This window comes from Staurois parvus, unplaced genomic scaffold, assembly GCF_062004578.1.
Source record: "Staurois parvus isolate SC_StPar_1 unplaced genomic scaffold, SC_StPar_1.0 ptg000272l, whole genome shotgun sequence".
Classification (NCBI taxonomy): Eukaryota; Metazoa; Chordata; class Amphibia; order Anura; family Ranidae; genus Staurois; species Staurois parvus.
In genome coordinates this window covers 1,056,091-1,076,176 of record NW_028318068.1, presented here as the reverse complement: position 1 = coordinate 1,076,176, position 20,086 = coordinate 1,056,091, and the positions used below count along the sequence as shown (strand labels likewise).

The 20,086-nt window shown below is 43.4% G+C and overlaps 1 protein-coding gene across 3 annotated transcripts in view; it reads right to left on the bottom strand.

Annotated features, from left to right (window-relative positions):
- Positions 1–20,086, bottom strand: part of SKOR2 (SKI family transcriptional corepressor 2) — an 80,827-nt gene that overhangs the window by 20,952 nt on the left and 39,789 nt on the right. For 2 of the 3 annotated variants that reach the window (XM_089681589.1, XM_089681590.1), the window contains exons 5-7: positions 18,043–18,108; positions 13,524–13,622; positions 1,806–1,873 (exon numbers count right to left, since the gene is read on the bottom strand). In XM_089681589.1, coding sequence (XP_089537715.1) covers positions 1,806–1,873; positions 13,524–13,622; positions 18,043–18,108 — 233 coding nt within the window. The remainder of the gene's footprint in view (positions 1–1,805; positions 1,874–13,523; positions 13,623–18,042; positions 18,109–20,086) is intronic. The other variant, XM_089681591.1, reaches the window with a different exon arrangement.

The window sequence follows — 20,086 nt, the reverse complement described above, 5'->3', positions numbered from 1 at the left end:
TTGGAACCTCGGGCACTGCCCGAGGGCCCAGGGTCAGTAGGGGGCCCCATGAGATGCCCCTAATACCTTTTTCATAGGCTTTTTTGAGTTTGGGCAAGGACACAGGGGCCCCATGATCCCCTATTTCCCAGGGGCCCCATGAGTTGTCAGTCTGTCCCTGGTCCCTAACCCTCAAGGGACATACAATCTAAGGTCCCTAACTCACATTCATACATACACATACTAGGGACAATTAACCTACCAGCATGTCTTTGGAGTGTGGGAGGAAACCAGAGTACCCGGAGGAAACCCACACAGCGACACGGAGAACATGCAAACTCCAGGCAGGTGGTGCCGTGGTTGGGATTCAAACCAACAACCCTAGTACTGCCAGGTGGAAGTGCTGACCATTTAGCCACTGTGCAACATGTCTTTATTTTGTCAGCGCACACAAATGAAGCATGTTTGCATGAACTGAAGACATTGTAAATGAGGCAAATTGCTTTGTTCCTGGTCGGGACTGTGCTTGGCAATGGATCCGCAATGATGCTGGGGTGAACAAAGTCAATGTCCCTGTTACCTTTCTTGCAACACCTTTTTAACTTTTCAATCTCAAGCTGCCACCTACTGGCTCCAGTCTGAACTGCGCCTAAGACTCTGCCTGTCGGTGATTGTCGGTCTGAAAGCCAGATTTATAGGTGATGGATGTTCTGATATCTTGCTCAGCTTCAGAATAAAACTGCAAATCATAAAACTTGTGTAAAAGTCTGTTTTAGGCCAAGGAGGCACTACTGGCCACCAACGCCCAGCACCCTACCGACCGCCGATCTCCTCTGCCATCTGTACTCCTATTACTCATAAGTAGAAAACTGAGGTGTGAATGTAAGGAATGCGCTGTTCAAAGCAGGGGCGGACTGACAACTCATGGGGCCCCAGGGCAATAGGGGATCATGGGGCCCCTGTGTCCTTGCCCAAACTCAAAAAAGCCTATGAAAAAGGTACCAGGGACATCTCATAGAGCCCCCTACTGACCCCAGGGGATCATGGGGCCCCTGTGTCCTTGCCCAAACTCAAAAAAGCCTATGAACAAGGTACCAGGGGCATCTCATGGGGCCCCCTACTGACCCCGGGCCCTCGGGCAGTGCCCGAGTTTCCAAATGGTCAGTCCGCCCCTGGTTCAAAGGTGTCCCCTGTGCTCCTTCCCAGTGGTGTCCCTAGGCAGGCGCGGGGGGTGCGCGCTGCATCGGGTGAAACCTACCGCACAGGGTGACACCGGACCTGCTCCATGAAAAGGTAAGTTGTAAAGCAAGCCGACGATCCCAGCAGGATGGATCGGATCTGCGGATTGAGCATAATGGATTGAAGTCCGATCCATTCCACACCGGACCGGCTCCACGAAAAGGTAAGTTGTAAAGCATGCCGATGATCCCCGCAGGATGGATCGGATCTGCAGATTGAGCATAATGGATCGGAGTCCGATCCATTATGCTCAATCCGCAGATCCGATCTATTCTGTGGGGATCGTAGGAGCGGGTGTCACGAAGTGTTATCGCACCGGGTGACACCAACCCTAGGGACGCCCCTGCTCCTTCCTCCAGAGTGGGGACACTCGAATACCGGAGGTGTGTTATTGGCCAGATCACCAGAAGGGGAACAAAGTGGAAAATAGCCTAAAAAAAGGAAAACTAATGCAGCCACAATATCTAATGATTGGTAAGCTGCAGTATTTTACGTTTTTGATTTGGGGTTACAATCAGAATTCTATATTGAACACGTGTATGGTGTGATCTACAGGGAAGACATATACAGTTTGTGCATAGACTTACAATCTGTAACTGCTGAACCATCTCTTCTCTGTAGGCCAGCTCCCGCTTCATCTGATCATGGAAGTTGTCTAGTAAAACAAATGTATAAAAGACCATTAATATACATAATGACATTATTAAACTCATGAATGTATTCCCATATTTATACATTTCCAGCATGTTATGCAAATTGCTCTTTTGTTTTTTTTTTCATTTTTTCGCATTGGTCCCCGCGCTAAAATGTCACGTTCACACTGATAGAAGCACACCCACCCACTAAGATCAGGTTGGTCAGGCACCAATTGGTCTGCTGGAATGTCTGAATATACAGGTGTGCTCAAAAGTTTGCATTTCCTGGAAGAAATCGTGACATTTTGGCATTTATATTGAAAATATGACTGATCATGCCAAAAACTGTCCTTTATTTAAGGACAGTGATCATATGAAGCCATTTACTATCACATAGTTGTTTGGCTCCTTTTTAAATCATAATGATAACAGAAATCCCCCAACTGGTCCTGATCCAAAGTTCCCATCCCCTGGAATGTTCGGCCTTGGTACAGACACACAAGGTAACACACACGGATTACAATGACAATTAAAGATTAATTTCCCACATCTGTGACTTTTTAAATTGCAATTAGCGTCTGTGTAAATAATCAATTAGTTTGTTAGCTGTCATGTGGATGCACTGAGCAGGCTAGATACTGAGCCATGGGGAGCAGAAAAGAACTGTCTAAATACTGAGCCATGGGGAGTAGAAAAGTACTGTCGAGATACTGAGCCATGGGGAACAGAAAAGAACTGTCTAAATACTGAGCCATGGGGAGTAGAAAAAAACTGTCGAGATACTGAGCCATGGGGAGCAGAAAAGAACTGTCAAAAGACCTGTGTAACAAGGTAATGGAACTTTATAGATGGAAAAGGATATAAATAGACATTCAAAGCCTTGAATATGCCAATCAGTCCTATTTTTAAAAATATATATTTTTTATATATATATTTCTTCAGATTTTGTTTAACATATAAAAAAGTCATTTTAACATATATTTTTATATATATTTGTAAATGCATTAAAAAATGTAGCTTTGTCTTTTTAAAGACATACAGTATATTTTAAATGTATTTTTAAAAATATTTTTCATATATTTTGTAATAAAAATGCATTTCAAAATGCAGTATATATATATATATATATTTATTTATTTATTGAAATATATTTTGAAGTATATTGAATATGGCCAAATTGTAGTATTTCAAATATATGGCAATATATTTGCAAAGAATATTTTTAAAATGTATTTCAAATATATTTTTCTTCCATGTGGGAAGGGTAAAAAAATGCACAGTTGAGTTGCGGTTTTAGCGCCCCCCCCCCCCCCCAACTGCCTCTCCCCTTAGTCTTCAATGGTAGTGAACAGGGGTGTTCACATGCCATGGTCGCGATGCTTCACTTTGCCCTTGTGGCAGAAATGATTAAATAAGTCATGTCTTCCAAATGCGACCCATTCAAGCGAATGAGGAACACCGCAAACACCCTGTAACTGCATGCAATGCACACTTTTCCGGCATGCTTGTTTGGCCAAAATGGATTTATAAGAGGCGGTGAGTAGACATCAGGAACAACGAGCCGGGTGCCAGGTCAGTGCAGATAAAAACAATTGAGCTTTACTTTAAAACACTTAAGCCGGCCATACACGGGTTTAATTCCAAAATAACTTTCTTTCTAAAAATTTTTGTTTGAGTTTCGCACTATTACTGGGTCACAGAAACGGACGATTTTTGTGTGACAATCAAATTTGAGTGATTGGGCATGTTGAAAATTTTTTTGAAAAGCGAACAAATTTTGAATCAATTATGGGAGATTCGTGCAGGAAATATAAAGCTGTGACCTGGAAAGAAAAGAAAATTCCTGGCCAAGAAAATTCTTTTCTGTAGCAACATGAGAAATTGTAGGTTTGGTTGGTTGAATTTCTAAATCAATGGCGGCACCATCAGATTACAAAATGTACAAAATTTCCGATTTTCTAAAGAAAATTTGTTCCGAATTCGACCCATGTACAGTATGGCCTGCATTACATTTAAAACTCCCTCGATTGTTTTTATCCACACTGACCCGACACCTGGCTTGTCGTTCCTTTGCATACTTCTGGAGGATCATCCCATCCTTGGTGAGCAGCTGCCGGTCTGTTCCTGTGTTTCTTCAGCTTCCACAGTCCATCCCCCTTCCCACTCTGCACATCACTTGGATGGACTTATTGACTGAGGTATCCTGACCACATCGGAGTTCGCCCAGTATCCTGTCCTCACTCCATTCACCCTGTGGACTGCCTTTTTTCCTATTATCTACTCATTCTTTCCATGTTCTGTGCGAGCGCTGAATAGTTGTTCATTGTTACTGATCATCATCATATATGGTGAGTAGATGTCACATTGCCTTCTCACTGCCTGTCAATCACCTCTGAAAAATGTTCCCAATGTGGATTTAGACGCACGGCTAAACCTAACTGTAGAAGTCTGGCAAAGAAGACATGCAAAGTCTCTTCTGCCAAAAAAAAAAAATGCCCCACCATTCCTCAAGCAATTTTCCTGTGCGTTGTACAACCTCCACTCATTCCTGACATCTATGAGATACCAGGAATAGAGACGGTAATAAGGACAATGCAACTCTTGTAGGTACACCAGGGTTTCTCAGCCAAGATTCCATGGATCCCTAGGGTTCCTCCAGAGGTTGCTCGGGGTTCCTTGAGCAATGAGCAGTTCTACCTATCAGATAAGTTCCTACTGACACAATTTTTAGCTCTCTGTAGGAAGTAATTCTTTCCAGTGACCACAAGTGTAAGGAACATTCTTCCCGCTGACCATCAAGGTATCATGAGCTGTAGACCATCCCTCTGACCATGAAGGTATCATGAGCTGTAGACCATCCCACTGACAATAAGGATATCATGAGCTGTAGACCATCCCACTGACCATCAAGGTATCATGAGCTGTAGACCATCCCACTGACCATCAAGGTATCATGTGCTGTAGACCATCCCACTGACAATAAGGATATCATGAGCTGTAGACCATCCCACTGACCATCAAGGTATCATGAGCTGTAGACCATCCCACTGACCATCAAGGTATCATGTGCTGTAGACAATCCCAGTGGCCATCAAGGTATCATGAGCTGTAGACCATCCCACTGACCATCAAGGTATCATGAGCTGTAGACCATCCCACTGACCATCAAGGTATCATGAGCTGTAGACCATCCCACTGACCATCAAGGTATCATGTGCTGTAGACCATCCCACTGACAATAAGGATATCATGAGCTGTAGACCATCCCACTGACCATCAAGGTATCATGAGCTGTAGACCATCCCACTGACCATCAAGGTATCATGTGCTGTAGACAATCCCAGTGGCCATCAAGGTATCATGAGCTGTAGACCATCCCACTGACCATCAAGGTATCATGAGCTGTAGACCATCCCACTGACCATCAAGGTATCATGAGCTGTAAACCATCCCAGTGACCATCACACTAATGTACCATGAGCTGTAGATATAGTCATCTTTAGCAGGGGTTCTGTGAGACCGGAAAATTACTTCAAGGGTACCTCTATGTTAAAGAAGGTTGAGAAAGGCTGATGTAGAACATCAGTGGCCACCCCATGGTTGAAGAGGAAAGACAGGGGACCCTGAAGAAGCATGGGGGAAGAAGATGGCGGGGGATGGTGTGAATGAATGCCTGGATAGATGAGAGCTGGAGAAGAGCCCTGCCATAGGTACGTGTGCCATAGTGTGCAAATTCTGATTTCATAAACATTTCCTATTAAGTCCTGGTTCACACTGATGGGGTGCGGAATTTGCAGCGTTTTCTGTGCAAATTCCGTACCGCATCAGAATCGCACCCCGTCCATGCGAACCGCTGCTGGTGTGTATGTTGAGTTAACAACACCACGAAATTGGTCCACAAAATGCAGTGCGATGTGCAGAATCGGATCGCATAGGTGTGAATACCCATGTGATCTGATTCTAGTGCGGACCAAAATAAAAAGGGTTCTGTAACTTTTTGGTGCGGATGCGGTGCGGCTTGAGCCATATAAAATGTATGTCTCCGATCGCACCGCACATAAATCGCATGTGATTTGCACAGGAATGCGGTGCGGTTCCTGTGCGAATCACATGCGATGTGCCGCACCCAATAGGCTAACGCAGAGTTCCAGTTGAATAAAATTTTTTTAAATTAAAATACAGACACTTACCTGTCCCTCGTTCCAGCGGAGTCCTCACCACGGCTGGTTTCACCAGCCATCTTCTCTCCCTGGCGCTGGCATCTTCAGCTTGAGGCCTCACAGCTGAGTCCCCACTGCGCATGTGCTTTGTGAATGGCCCCGTAGTCTTCTGGGACCTGTCATGTGTCCCAGAAGACTACGGGGAGGGAGGACAACTTCTGCTTCGATCGCCTAGGTCAGTGGTGGGCAACCTTTTTTTTCAACTGAGCCAAATCTCGCCAAAACCACGATTGAAATTTATTTTGAGAGCCACATTTTTAAAACTGAAAATACATCCCCCATATAGTAATTCATCCCCCATAGTAATTCATCCCCCATAGTAATTCATCCCCCATATAGTAATTCATCCCCCATAGTAATTCATCCCCCATAGTAATTCATCCCCCATATAGTAATTCATCCCCCATAGTAATTCATCCCCCATATAGTAATTCATCCCCCATAGTAATTAATCCCCCATGTAGTAATTCATCCCCCATAGTAATTAATCCCCATATAGTAATTCACCCCCCATATAGTAATTCATCCCCCATATAGTAATTCATCCCCCATAGTAATTAATCCCCCATATAGTAATTCATCCCCCATATAGTAATTCATCCCCCCTATAGAAATTCATTCCCCATATAGTAATTCATTCCCCATATAGTAATTCATCCCCCATAGTAATTAATCCCCCATATAGTAATTCATCCCCCATAGTAATTCATCCCCCATAGTAATTAATCCCCCATATAGTAATTCATCCCCCATATAGTAATTAATCCCCCATATAGTAATTCATCCCCCATATAGTAATTCATCCCCCATATAGTAATTCATCCCCCCTATAGTAATTCATTCCCCATATTGTGTCAATTCACTTACCTTTGCTCCGCGCGTTCCTCTCGCCGTGTTCCCGCGCCGTTCCGGTCTTCAAGGCGGACTGTGAGAGGAGAGGAGTTCGTCACGCTGCCCCGCCTACATCCTGACAGCCAATGTTTGCCACGCTCCGCGGGCCGGATTAAAAGGTCCGCCGGGCCGTAGTTTGCCCATTGCTGGGCTAGCTGCAGAGTCCTGACTTTTGTGGCGGCCGCCCGAGAGGAGGGAGGGGAGCGGGCGCCCGGCACACAGAAGAGCCGCATTAAAGTGTGTAAAGAGCCGCATGTGGCTCGCGAGCCGCGGCTTGCCGACCACTGGCCTAGGTGATCGCAGCAGAAGCGGGAGCAGGTGCCTGTCAGATTCGGGTTCCTGCTCCTTCCCCCCCACTCCCCAAAGGTGCCAATCCTTAACGGGCAGCGGGGACAAAGGCTTAGAGCGGAACTTCCCCTAACTCAGTTAAAGTGGAAGTCTGGTCAAAATAAAAATGGCATATGCCATATATATCACGGCCCTTCAGTGGTACTAACACAGCAGTCTTTGTTTTTGAGCCCCTCTATAATATAGTTTTATCCCATGGTGATCCTGCCAGTAAGTCTGTTATTTTTCAACTTCCTTTAACAGATCAAGCTGTCCAGCAAAGTAAGTGTTGAGACAAACCATTTACCACTGACAATGACCAACTTTTATACATTTATGTAAAACCTTTATCCTAAGAGAAAAAAAAACTCGTTGAACTCGGTGTAGAGCTATTCACCCTGAGGTCATCACAGAGGACAAGGGGGCGCTCTTTACGTCTGGAGGAAAAGAAATGAAATCTCCAAACACGGTAAGGTTTCTTCACAGTGAGAGCTGTGAGAATGTGGAATAGACTCCCTCAAGAGTTGGTTGTGGCCAGCTCAGTGGATTGCTTCAAAAAAGTTCTGGATTGTTTCTGGGATACGCAGAATATAACTGGATATAACATTTATAGGTAAAGTTGATCCAGGGAATATCCGATTGCCTCTCGGGGGATCAGGAAGGAATTTTTTCCCTGCAGGAGCAAATTGGATCGTGCTTTGCTGGGTTTTTGCCTTCCTCTGGATCAACTGTGGGTATAGGACTATAACTTTTTTTTTTTAATGGTTGAACTGGATGGACTTTTGTCTTTTTTTCAGCCAGACTAACTATGTAACTATGTAACATTTACAGTTAGAGATTTATTCATTGGAGAAACAATTTCCATCCTGCTCCTTCAAATTTTAATTGGGATCAAAAACGAACGTTGATTTGACCCCACTGATGGTTAGCAAAACGAATGAACTTTTTTAGGACCTTCTTTTCTCAATAATATTTGTTCAAAATTCTGCCCAGCTTAAGGTTAGGTTCACACCTATGCAAGTTGCGTTTGACCCGTTTCTGCGCCTGCATTTTTGCCACGTTTTGATGCATTTTGCTTTTTTTTTAATTTTTTTTTTCATTTTTCTTGTTGCTAGGCAGATTTAAAACGCAACAAAAACAAAGTAAAACTGCAATCTTTTCTCCAGCGTTTCCATTGAAGTCTATAGAACTAAAACCGCAACTTTTTGCGTTCAAAAAAGTCCATGACCTTTTCCAAAAACCGCACTGGATGAAAACGCGGAGATGTGAACCTGTCCCTTAGGCATTTGACCCGTTTCTGCATTGCGTTTTGCATTATTGTGCCTGCATTTTTGACGTGTTTTTGATGCATTTTGCGGGTTTTTATTCCCCATTTTTCTTGTTGCTAGGCAGATTTAAAACGCATCAGAAACACAGAAAAACGACATCCTTTTCTCCAGCGTTTCCACTGAAGTCTATAGAACCAAAAGCGCAACGTTTTGCGTTCAAAAAAGTCCCTGACCCTTTCCAAAAAAACGCACCACGTGAAAATGCGGAGATGTGAACCTGTCCCATAGGAAATCATGTTAAATGCACTGTACTGCAAAACGCTGCAGAAAACGCTTAGGTGTGAACCTCAGGTTAGAGCGCCCCCACTCTGGATGAAGGAGCATAGGGGGCTCCTTTGGGCAGCAGCACTGTCAGTCTGTCGGAGGTAAGTGCTAGAAGTACTAGCAGATTTAAACACACTAACAAATCTTTTCCATACTCCAGTTAATACTTTATATGTTTTTACAGCAAGCAGTTTTTGTTTCCTTTAGGGATAAAGGTTTTCCAGGTGAAACTGTGGAGATGTGAACCTGTCCCATAGGAAATCATGTTAAATGGACTGTACTGAGTTTCTGCGAAACGCTGCAGAAAGTGCTTAGGGGTGAACCTGGGGTAAGTTGGGGATGGAAGTATTCCCATGGCTGGAGTACAGGAGAGGAGGGGGACGGTGTGTATGTTCTGTACTCTCTATACTTGTTATATGGTGAGCTCTTCCATTGGAGGAATGACAAATGGACAGCTGGAAGAGCAAGAATGAAGAGGCATTCAGCGATGAGGAATTATTAAAGAGCTGAGTGACGGGCCCCGTCCTGGTGTGCGCAGTTAATGTCAGGGCGCGCATAGAGAGGCCTGGCCGTAATGGAAGCGGGAGGATGGCTAAAAGCACAACGGCTTACAGCACGCTCATTAAACAGCCGTCCTCCATCAGGGTTATAACCAAGCTCATTGGGAGTTAAGACAGGAAGCGTCCAAACGCACGCCGCCTCCTCTAAAGTGAGGAAGCTCTGGGAAAGCACTCGCGGGACCTTCTTATAAATAAGATATAGGTCCTGATGGGAATGGCTTTCAGATCATTTATATAGATTCTCTATCAGTGGTAACTCTTTGCATGCTGATACCAGTTAGACTAAAAAAAAAGACACCTGTCCAGTCTGTCTATAGGCTGTCCGCTAACCGGTATATCATTGTATATCGCAGGGGTCCCCAAACTGTCTAAACAAGGGACAGTTTACTGCCCTTCAGATTTTAGGGGGGGCAGACTGTGACGATTGGGAGTAGAGTGGAAAAAAAACAATGCCCCATCGTTGATGTCAATGGGAGGAATTGTGCCCTACCGTTGGTGTCAGTTGGAGGAATTGTGCCCCTTCGTTGGTGTCATTCAGCCCAATTGTTGGTGTCATTGGGAGGAATTGTGCCCCATCCTTGGTTTCATTGTGCTCACCTGTTGGTGTTACTGGGTGGAATTGTGCCCCATTATTGTCATTGGGCAAAAGTGTTTGTGTCATTGGGAGGAATTGTGCCCCATCGTTGGTGTCAGTGGGAGGGATTGAGCCCTACCATTGGTGTCAGTGGGAGGGATTGAGCCCTACCATTGGTGTCAGTAGGCGGAATTGTGCCCCATCATTGATGTCATTCAACCCAATTGTTGGTTCCATTGGGAGGAATTGTGCCCCATCATTGGTGTCATTGGGCCCAACTGTAGGTGTTATTGGGTGGAATTGTGCCTCATCGTTGGTGTCATTGTGCCCAACTGTTGGTGTTACTGGGCAAAATTTTGCCCCATCATTGGAGTCATTTGTCACAAGTGTTTGTGTCATTGGGAGGAATTGTGCCCCATTGTTGGTGTCAGTGGGAGGGATTGAGCCCTACCGTTGGTGTCAGTTGGAGGAATTGTACCCCGTTATTGGTGTCATTCAGCCCAATTGTTGGTGTCATTGGGAGGTATTGTTCCACATCATTGGTGTCATTGGGTCCAACTGTTGGTGTTATTGGGTGGAATTGTGCCCCATTATTGATGTCATTGGGCACAATTGTTTGTGTCATTGGGAGGAATGGTGCCTCATCTACTAGATTGTAAGCTGTAACGAGCCGGGCCCTCTGTTTCCTCTTGTACCAAATTGTATTGTAACTGTAATATCTGCCTTCATTTTGTAAAGCGCTGCGCACACTGTTGGCGATATATAAATCCTGTATAATAATAATAATCATTCAGCCAAATTGTTTGTGTTATTGGAAGGAATTGTGCCCCATCATTGGACCGAACTTGGTGTCATTGGGAGGAATTGTGCCTGATCATTGGTGTCATTTAGCCCAATTGTTGGTGTAATTGGGAGGAATCGTGGCCCATCCTTGGTATCATTGGACCCAACTGTTGGTGTCATGGGAGGAATTGTGTTCCATTGGGAGAACATTTTCCCCTTCATCGGTGTCATGGGGGCAGATTATTATTATACAGGATTTATTATACAGGATTTATGCCCTATTGTTGCTATCGGTGGATGAAATAGTGCCCCAAGGGCTGGATAAAAGCAAGCAAAGGGCTGCATCTGGCCCCTGGGGGGGGGGGGGGGGGCAGTGTGGAGATCACTAGTATATAGAAAATAGGAAATATTTTAAAATCTGATACAAATTTCATAAGCACTTGGCCCTACTAACCAGCAAAGATGACCCACTAAAGCTGTGTGTTCTTAAAAATAAAAGTAGAGGTGTCATCTGCATGCAGTTGCAGATATAGGTGGAAGTGGTATGCCATACCAAGTCACCTATTTGACGCTGTCTTACTCCAATCTGAGGAATCACTGAGGTATAGATAATATTGATATATTGAGGGCTCATTCACTTCATAACATGTGTTACAACATGCATCATGACACGTGTTACCACAGCGCAAGGTGATTCACTTTAGATGTGCATTGCAATGCAAAAGTTAATTGCACCCCAACCCATATCTACAGTGTGCTGCCATGTACCTGTGTTATAGTGAGCCGCAAAGCATGGCCGCATTACACTATCCATTGTTATCTATGGACCAGGGGCGGACTGACCATTTGGAAACTCGGGCACTGCCCGAGGGCCCGGGGTCAGTAGGGGGCCCCATGAGATGCCCCTGATACCTTTTTCATAGGCTTTTTTGAGTTTGGGCAAGGACACAGGGGCCCCATGATCCCCTATTGCCCCGGGGCCCCATGAGTTGTCAGTCCGCCTCTGCTATGGACTTTTTTTCATGCATTGAGGTGCGTTGACAACCTGTGCATTTTTAATGGACTACCAAATGCAACACACCACGGTGTTACAGTTTCCATGTCTTCCATTTTCTCTGTACTTATCATATCAATGGGCCCTAGGAGAAGGCTAGGCCTCCAAACTACTACAAGATTTTATTTGGCCTCCAGCAACTGTCCTTGAAAATACCCTGGCTGGTAGTAATATGATAGGGAGATGGGCAATCCTGAATGTAAGAGGGGAACTCTGATGGGCAATACTGGATGTAAGGGGCGAACTCTGAAGGACAATCCTGGATGTAAGGGGGGAACTCTGATGGGCAATCCTGAATGTAAGGGGGAACTCTGATGGGCAATTCTGGATGTAAGGGGGAAGGCTGATGGGCAATCCTGAATGTAAGGGGGAACTCTGGTGGGCAATACTGGATGTAAAGGGGGAACTCTGATGGGCAATACTGGATGTAAGGGGGAACTCTGATGGGCAATACTGGATTTAAGGGGGAACTCTGATGGGCAATCCTGGATGTAAGGGGGGAACTCTCATGGACAATCCTGAATGTAAGGGGGAACTCTGATGGGCAATCCTGGATGTAAGGGGGAACTCTGATGGGCTATCCTGGATGTAAGGGGGAACACTGATGGGCAATCCTGGATGTAAGGGGGAACGCTGATGGGCAATCTTGGATGTAAGGGGGGAACTCTGCTGGGCAATCCTGGATGTAAGGGGGTACTCTGATGGGCAATCCTGGATGTAAGAGGGAACTCCGATGGGTAATTATGGATGTAAGAAGGAGAGGGAAACTCATGAGCACTGCTGGATGTAAGAGGGGACTCTGATGAGCAATCTTAGCTGTAAAGGGAGACTCTGGTGGGCTCCATCTTTATTGAGGTTGGGACAGAGTTGAAGCAGGGGGATGGGTATAATAGCTCCATGCGAAATGCGCCACACCAAATGTTGGGCATGACCAAATTGTGTTAGCAGTGGGAGGGGCTTACATGGGTGTGGTTTACTAACACCTGAGCCTGTTTTGTACCCAGTTTTGTACTGCAGGTCACTATCACAAGCACAGAAATCCACATCCTAACCTCATGCACAAAGTCTGCACAAGCCGAGAAGAAAGGGACTGGGAAGACCATGTAATATTAGCCCGTGACATCATCAATAACCCCGAACACAGCTGGGAGCAGACCCCCCCTCCTCACCTCCCTCCTCCTGCTCTAGGCCAATCAGGCTTACCCGGCAGGCAACTGGGACGAGGACACCATTAACAAAGCTGGAAAGAAATCGGGGACACATTTTAACCATGTATGAAATCAGGGACAATTGTTTCTGGAGATAGTTTCTAAAATCAGAACTGTCCCCAGAAACCGGAGACGGTTGGCTGAAGATGTAGTTTTAAATGGACTTTAATTAACAAATTGAAGCTCAACTCTAACTAAAAACATATAAGCAGCTACAGCGACCTTGGAAAAATGTTTCTACCATATAAACAAAAGTTGTCTTTTGTAAGCACCCCCGGCATTCTTATATGGAAAGTCTCAACTCCTGTAACTGCCACTTTTCCTGGACAGCTTGATATGTAAATGTGGAGAAAACCATGAAATGAACAGGAAAGGAAATCATCTTCTGAATATTATCGTTACAGGTATTAACCTCAGAATACAATATTTATCCCTAGAATGGAAAATGTAATGCTCCTTACTGAAAACAGGAAAAGAAGGACTGCCTTTCAGCACTTGGAATTCTTGCTCCAACCTTCTTCTTAGATCTATCTGTTCAAACAAAACTTTCTGGAGTTCTTCTGGAAAGAGAGCAAAACAAAAGGCCCGTCATTAGTAAGTCCTGGCAGCCCCCCTCGGCACGGGGCTATTAAATGCTCCCATTTATTATCAGAAGACAAAATATTTTATCGGCTTAAAAACCCTTTTCATGGGTCCTGGCACAGAATTGATGCATAAATCCATGAATATAAATCAATGCAATATATTATTTTAAAGTATTATATTACCCGTGTCATGTATTGATTGATATGCATGCATTAATCTCAATTATATCCACCCAAGTTCTATATATTATTCATATGTTGCTTGTCAAGCGTAAAATATGGTTCAAAAGCCAGTTGCCTGCCTAACGTAGCCACTAACCCTTTCAGCTGGGGGCTAGCCTGTGGTAAGCTGTGTTCTTCTGACGGATGGCTTTGGACCCTGGGGCAATGAAGGAGTTAATGTAAGTATTTAAAAGGCCTGCGTCACGAATAATGAAGGGCAAATAATGGACGCTAATGTGTTCAACCTTTAAGGGAGAAAGAGGATAAGAAACGGTTCTGCCTGTCGTGGAATAGGCTGGGTCTAGGACGTAAGTCTGACCTTGTATGAATACTTTCCATGTCTCTTTGCCTAATGAAAGACTTCTATGGTTTGCATTTAATGGGCAATCTTGGAAAGCCAAGCAGTGCAGGTACATCTGTTGGCCTATTAAAATGAATTCGCAGAAGGTACATTTTTGATTTGATTTAGCCATGAATCAAAGCTTCGTGGGCAACTAATGCTTCTCTCTGTTGACTGCAGTTGTCCTGATCTACAACTGCCTAAGCCAATGAAGTCTTCATTTCTATTCTGGCCATTGCAGTCTCAGAGAATATTTGTGACTCTCAAATAGTGGGGCAACACAAGTTAGTTATCTGCAAAAAAAAAGTCTACAACCAATGTTGACCAATGAGTGATAATGCCATGAATCCTGCTTGGCTCGTCGAGGAGCAGCAAACATGCATGGCCACACCCAACTTCAATCCTTCCAATGCTGACCAAAGGGTGGCCTTGATGGGCACTGCATAACAGTGTTTAGCCCTGGATAGGTTTTCATTTTCTCCACATAACACATTTCAGCAGCATTATTCTTTGGAGTCCGGTGCTACACATTTCCTATAGGGTCATTTTGGGAAGGAAGCAGAACTCCCTGGGGATGATTTACTAAAGGCAATTAGACCTCTGTAAGTGAAGATGCTCAAGAGCTTAGTAAATGAGGTAAGGCTTCGCTTTGCAAAGAATACCCAACCAAGTGCAAGGAAAATTTACAAAATTGGCATTTTTGCTTGCATGTGATTGGATGATGGAAGTCAGCAAATCATCTGCTCATTTACTAAGCTCTGGAGCAACTGCTCTTGCAGAGTTCAACTGCACTTTGCAAAGTGCAAAGTCTAATTGCATTTAGTAAATCAACCCCCTTGTCTCCCATTGCTTTTGACAAAGGATCTGTTTGGCCAACTTTAGGGTAACCAGAGTAAAAGTAAGATAGCTAACCAACAGCTAGCCATGCGGGCGAGATGTGACTTTCCACGTCATCTCTGCTGAATGAGTTTTATATACAAATATGGTCAAACACAGTGCCCTCCTACAAAGGCTGTAAGGTAAATTTAGTTTGGGGCTTCTGTTGTAGCTACAGAAGCCAGAATTGTTTTGGTTGATCTGCTCGAGACTCCACAGGCTGAGAGTTTGATTACCTTCCCCTGACTCTAGAAGCATCTGGAGATTAGGGCAGGAGGATTAAAATACTCAGCCTGAATATTTAGAAGGTTTAACTAATCCCTGGTGAGGTGTGCCAAGAAGGTGGATGGGTTCCTGTTAGGCTGGAGTCCAGAAGAGAGGGTCTCTCCCCTGAGTGGAAATGGATCCGTGAGCTTCAGGGGGCACTCCTGGGCTGGATGCTGGACTGTTTAGTTGGGGTTGCAATAATGGACTGAGTACATTCTGGGATCCCATAAACAGAGTTTTCTCCATGCTGATGTTTTCATGTTCCCCAGCTGTGAAATGTGGACTACTTGAGTCTCCTGTGACTAGCTCTGCCTTTTTGGTACATGGTGCCAAGCCATGAAATTTGGACTTCTTCAGTCTCCTATGACTTGCTCTGCCTTTTTGGTACATAGTCTCCAGCTGTGCATATATAGCCTGTCCTAGCTTACTATCACTACCTTTGTGATTACTAGTGCTACTACCAAGATGTGTTCTCCTTTAGTAATCTGTCCTGAGTATCCTGCATCACTCCCAGTCCCTTCTTCAAGTTCTACTAGCAATAAATTCACAAAAGACACCCCTAGACTGTTTATTGAGCCAGAGTGGATGGGAGGCTGCTGTGTGCCTGGCTGATTTGCAATGGCAATTTCCATTTTTCCAATCAGATCATATTTATGGTGCAGGAAAAGGAAGAGTGCCAGACCAAATGTTGAAAGACCCCGAGGAGTTTATTTTCTCCTAAAATGCCAAAAGGACAACTGGCTCATGTGGAGGTTCTAAAGGGCCCTATTCATTAGGGCTTAAAACAGCTGGTAAAAATTTGGATCTGTTGGGGGCTTGGTTGACTTAACAGTTATGAAATAACTTTGTGATAAGTTGATGGTGCCTGCTCCTAATATTGCCATGCACATTGCTTGGAAGGGAATGAAAGCATTTTGCACACAGCCTTTCTGCAATTTACTGTGCATCCAGAAAGTATTCACAAAACTTAACTTTTGCCACATTTTGTTATGTTACTGCCCTATTCCAAAATGGATTAAATTCATTTTTTTCCTCAACATTCTACAAACAATACCCCATAATGACAACGTGAAAGAAGTTCGTTTTGAAATCTTTGCAATGTACTAAAAATAAATAACGAAAAAAAACCACATGTACATAAGTATTCCCAGCCTTTGCTCAATACTTTGTTGAAGCCCCTTTAGCACCAATTAAAGCCTCAAGTCATTTTTAGTATGATGCAACAAACTTGGCAAACTTTTTTTTGGGCAATTTCTCCCATTCTTCTTTGCAGTACCTCTCAAGGTCCATCAGGTTGGATGGGGAGCGTCGGTGCACAGCCATTTTCAGATCTCTCCAGAGATGTTCAGTCAGGTTCAAGTCTGGGCTCTGGCTGGGCCACTCCAGCACATTCACAGAGTTGGCCCGTAGCCACTCCTTTGTTATGTGGGCTGTATACTTAGGGTCATTGTCCTGTTGAAAGATGAATAGTCACCCCAGTCTAAGGTCCAGAGCGCTCTGGAACAGGTTTTCATCAAGGATATATCTGTACATTGCTGCATTCATCTTTCCTTCAATCCTGACTAGTCTCCCAGTTCCTGCAGCTGAAAGACATTCCCACAGCATGATGCTGCCACCATGCTTCACTAGAGGGATGGTATTGGCCAGCTGGTGAGTGGTGCCTGGTTTCCTCCAGACATGACGCTTGGCATTCAGGCCAAGAGTTCAATCTTTGTTTCATCAGACCAGAGAGTTTTGTTTCTCATGATCTTAGAGTCCCTCAGGTACCTTTAGGCAAACTCCAGGCGGGCTGCCATTTGCCTTTTACTGAGGAGTGGCTTTAGTCTGGCCACTCTACCATACAGGCCTGATTGGTGAAGTGCTGCAGAGATGGTTGTTCTTCTGGAAGGTTCTCCTCTCTCCACAGAGAAATGCTGGAGCTCTTTCAGATCGACCATCAGGTGCTTGATTACTTTCCTGGCTAAGGCCCTTCTCCCTCGATCGCTCATTTTGGCTGGGCGGCCCACTCTAGGAAGAATCCTGGTGGTTCCAAACTTTTTCCATTCACGGATGATGGAGGCCACTGTGCTCATTGGGGCCTTCAATGCTGTAGAAATTTTTCTGTACCCTTCCCCAGATCTGTGCCTTGATACAATCCTGTCTCTGATGTCTACAGACAATTCCTTGGACTTCATGGCTTGGTTTGTGCTCTGACATGCACTGGTAACTGTGGGACCTTATATAGACAGGTTTATGCCTTTCCTAATCATGTCCAATCAACTGAATTTCCTACAAGTGGACTCCAATCAAGTCGTGGAAACATCTCAAGGATGATCAGTGGGACCAGGATGCACCAGAGCTCAATTTTGAGTGTCACGGCAAAGGCTGTGAATACTTATGTACATGTGTTTTTTTTTTTTTCGTTTTTTTCTTTTTAATAAATTGCAAATATTTCAAAACGAACTTCTTTCATGTTGTTATTATGGAGTATTGTTTGTAGAATGTTGAGGAAAAAAATGAATTTAATCCATTTTGGAATAAGGCTGTAACATAACAAAATGTGGCAAAAGTTAAGCGCTGTGAATACTTTCTGGATGCACTGTATGTGCAGCACTGGAGCTAAGAAAAGCTTTCAACTGTCTTCTTACTCATCAGCCATTATAGCAAAAAAACAACAGAACTGTGACATTGCCAGCCCAGACCGCTTATTACCTTTTCCCATACTTCCGACATCCTTCTTCATGGACTGGGATGTGCCATTCTCTTGACTGGCTTCTGCTGGAGAAACAAAAAAAACAGAGGAAAACATTTAATGACTTTGTTGACTTGGAATTCCATCATTTACTTTGTTTCCCCTCCCTAGTCCGATTTTATGGCTGTGGAGTAATTGCCTTTTTCAAGATTAAAACGGTTTCATGGGTAGTGAAGTGACTACATAAATTTCCATTTAAGGGCCCATTCAGTAAGATACGTAGCCAAAGGCGGGAGTTAGGTGTCATCTCCCGCTCAATGGATTAACCACTCTTTTTGTCTTGGTGATGTTTCGCTTGTTTACTGGTGGCCGTAACAAAGATATTGACATATGTGGTGTGCGATGGAGATCCAATGTTTATTGTATTCTGTATTTTTATTAGTTTAATTCTGTCTTTAATGCCAACGTTTCAACAAGTTATTAAAGTATTACGGAGACGGATCGGTGAGGCAACTGTTTGTTGGTGACCCACTGAGAAGATGATGCAAAAGTTAATTAAACGCTTTATGGGGCAGATATCCCACTATCAAGTCCTTTTTAAAATTTTGTTGCCTTTCTGTATTGTTTTTATGTTTATATAATCCAAAAAGCATGCAATATGGAAATGGTGAAATTGTTGTTATTTGAAGAATATTAACACAGGAGATGCACTGATGGTTGTGTTTATATTTTATATTTCCCATGGGTAAAGGGATGTTGAGCCATTTTAGCCGGTGAATAATTGAGTGGTAAAAGGCTAGAATAGGAAGTCAACAACACTCTGATATTGTGTTGCCTTAATTTGAAATTTTATCAAAATTGCTGATAAAATTGTTACAGAATCAGAATTCGTGATTAAGCCAAGAATAAACAAAGGTTAGATTTGCTACCGTATCGAACAATGCGCAAATGTCAAGAGGCGCAAATACCAGGAACACCCATGTAGTGGCGGGTTACCAATATGTGCAAAATTCCACAAACTGCGTAAAATGAAGTCCATTAAATTAAGTTTTTTTTTTTTTTCAAATCAGCACCTATTTATCTAATAATATTAATATTTTTAATGGCCAACAGTAATCTTTAGGCTCCACTCACACGGGGAGTTTTAATAACGCTGGTAGTGTCAGCTGTGTAAAGTCACATTACAAATGTGAGTTTTTTAGCATTTTTTTATTAGTGTTTAGCCGCCTTTTTCCGCATTTTTAGCATTTTTTTACACAAAAAAAAGTCCAAAAATGCCACCGCATTTTACCATGTTTTTCAGCGTTAGATCGTTTTTACAGCTAAAAAAATTCCTCTAAAGACTCACTAGTTCTGTGACATTTTTGCTCATCTCCCACTCAATGGATTAACCACTCTTTTTGTCTTGGTAAAGTTTTGCTTGTTTACTGGTGACCGTAACAAAGATATTCCTCCAAAAACCCACTATTTCTGTTTTTTTTCCAGCCAAAAAACGATGATTAAAGCTCATGTGTGCAGGGACACATAGGATAACATGCTGGGGAGTTTACTGTCTGTAGAAAAAAACGCCAAAAGCCAAAAACAGCCGCTGTAAAAACGTCCCGTGTGCATGAGGACTTACAGTGCAAGTATTTGACAATCTTGGTCCTTTTAATTTTGTACGGAAAAACCCTAGGGCCATCCTAAAATGTATTTTTTTAAATTTAAAGAGTTTCAATGTCATAAATCTGAGATAGAATGGCCCCTAGTTTTTTTTTTTTTTTTAGTAATCTCAGAATTCAGATTTGGAAACTTGGAATTTTAATAAATCTGAGATAGAATGGCCCCTAGTTTTTTTTTTTTTTTAGTAATCTCAGAATTCAGATTTGGAAACTTGGAATTTTATTTAATAAATTTGAGGGTGGTCCCATGGCTTTTCTGTAAATTTTGCAGCCATCAATGTCAATGTATATTTGAAATGTATCGCCACTTAAGAAAAAAAACTGGAATGTGCAATGTTTACATATTTTGACTTTAAAAATTCTTGTATTGCATTTCTATATAATGCTCTTTTATTTATTTTAT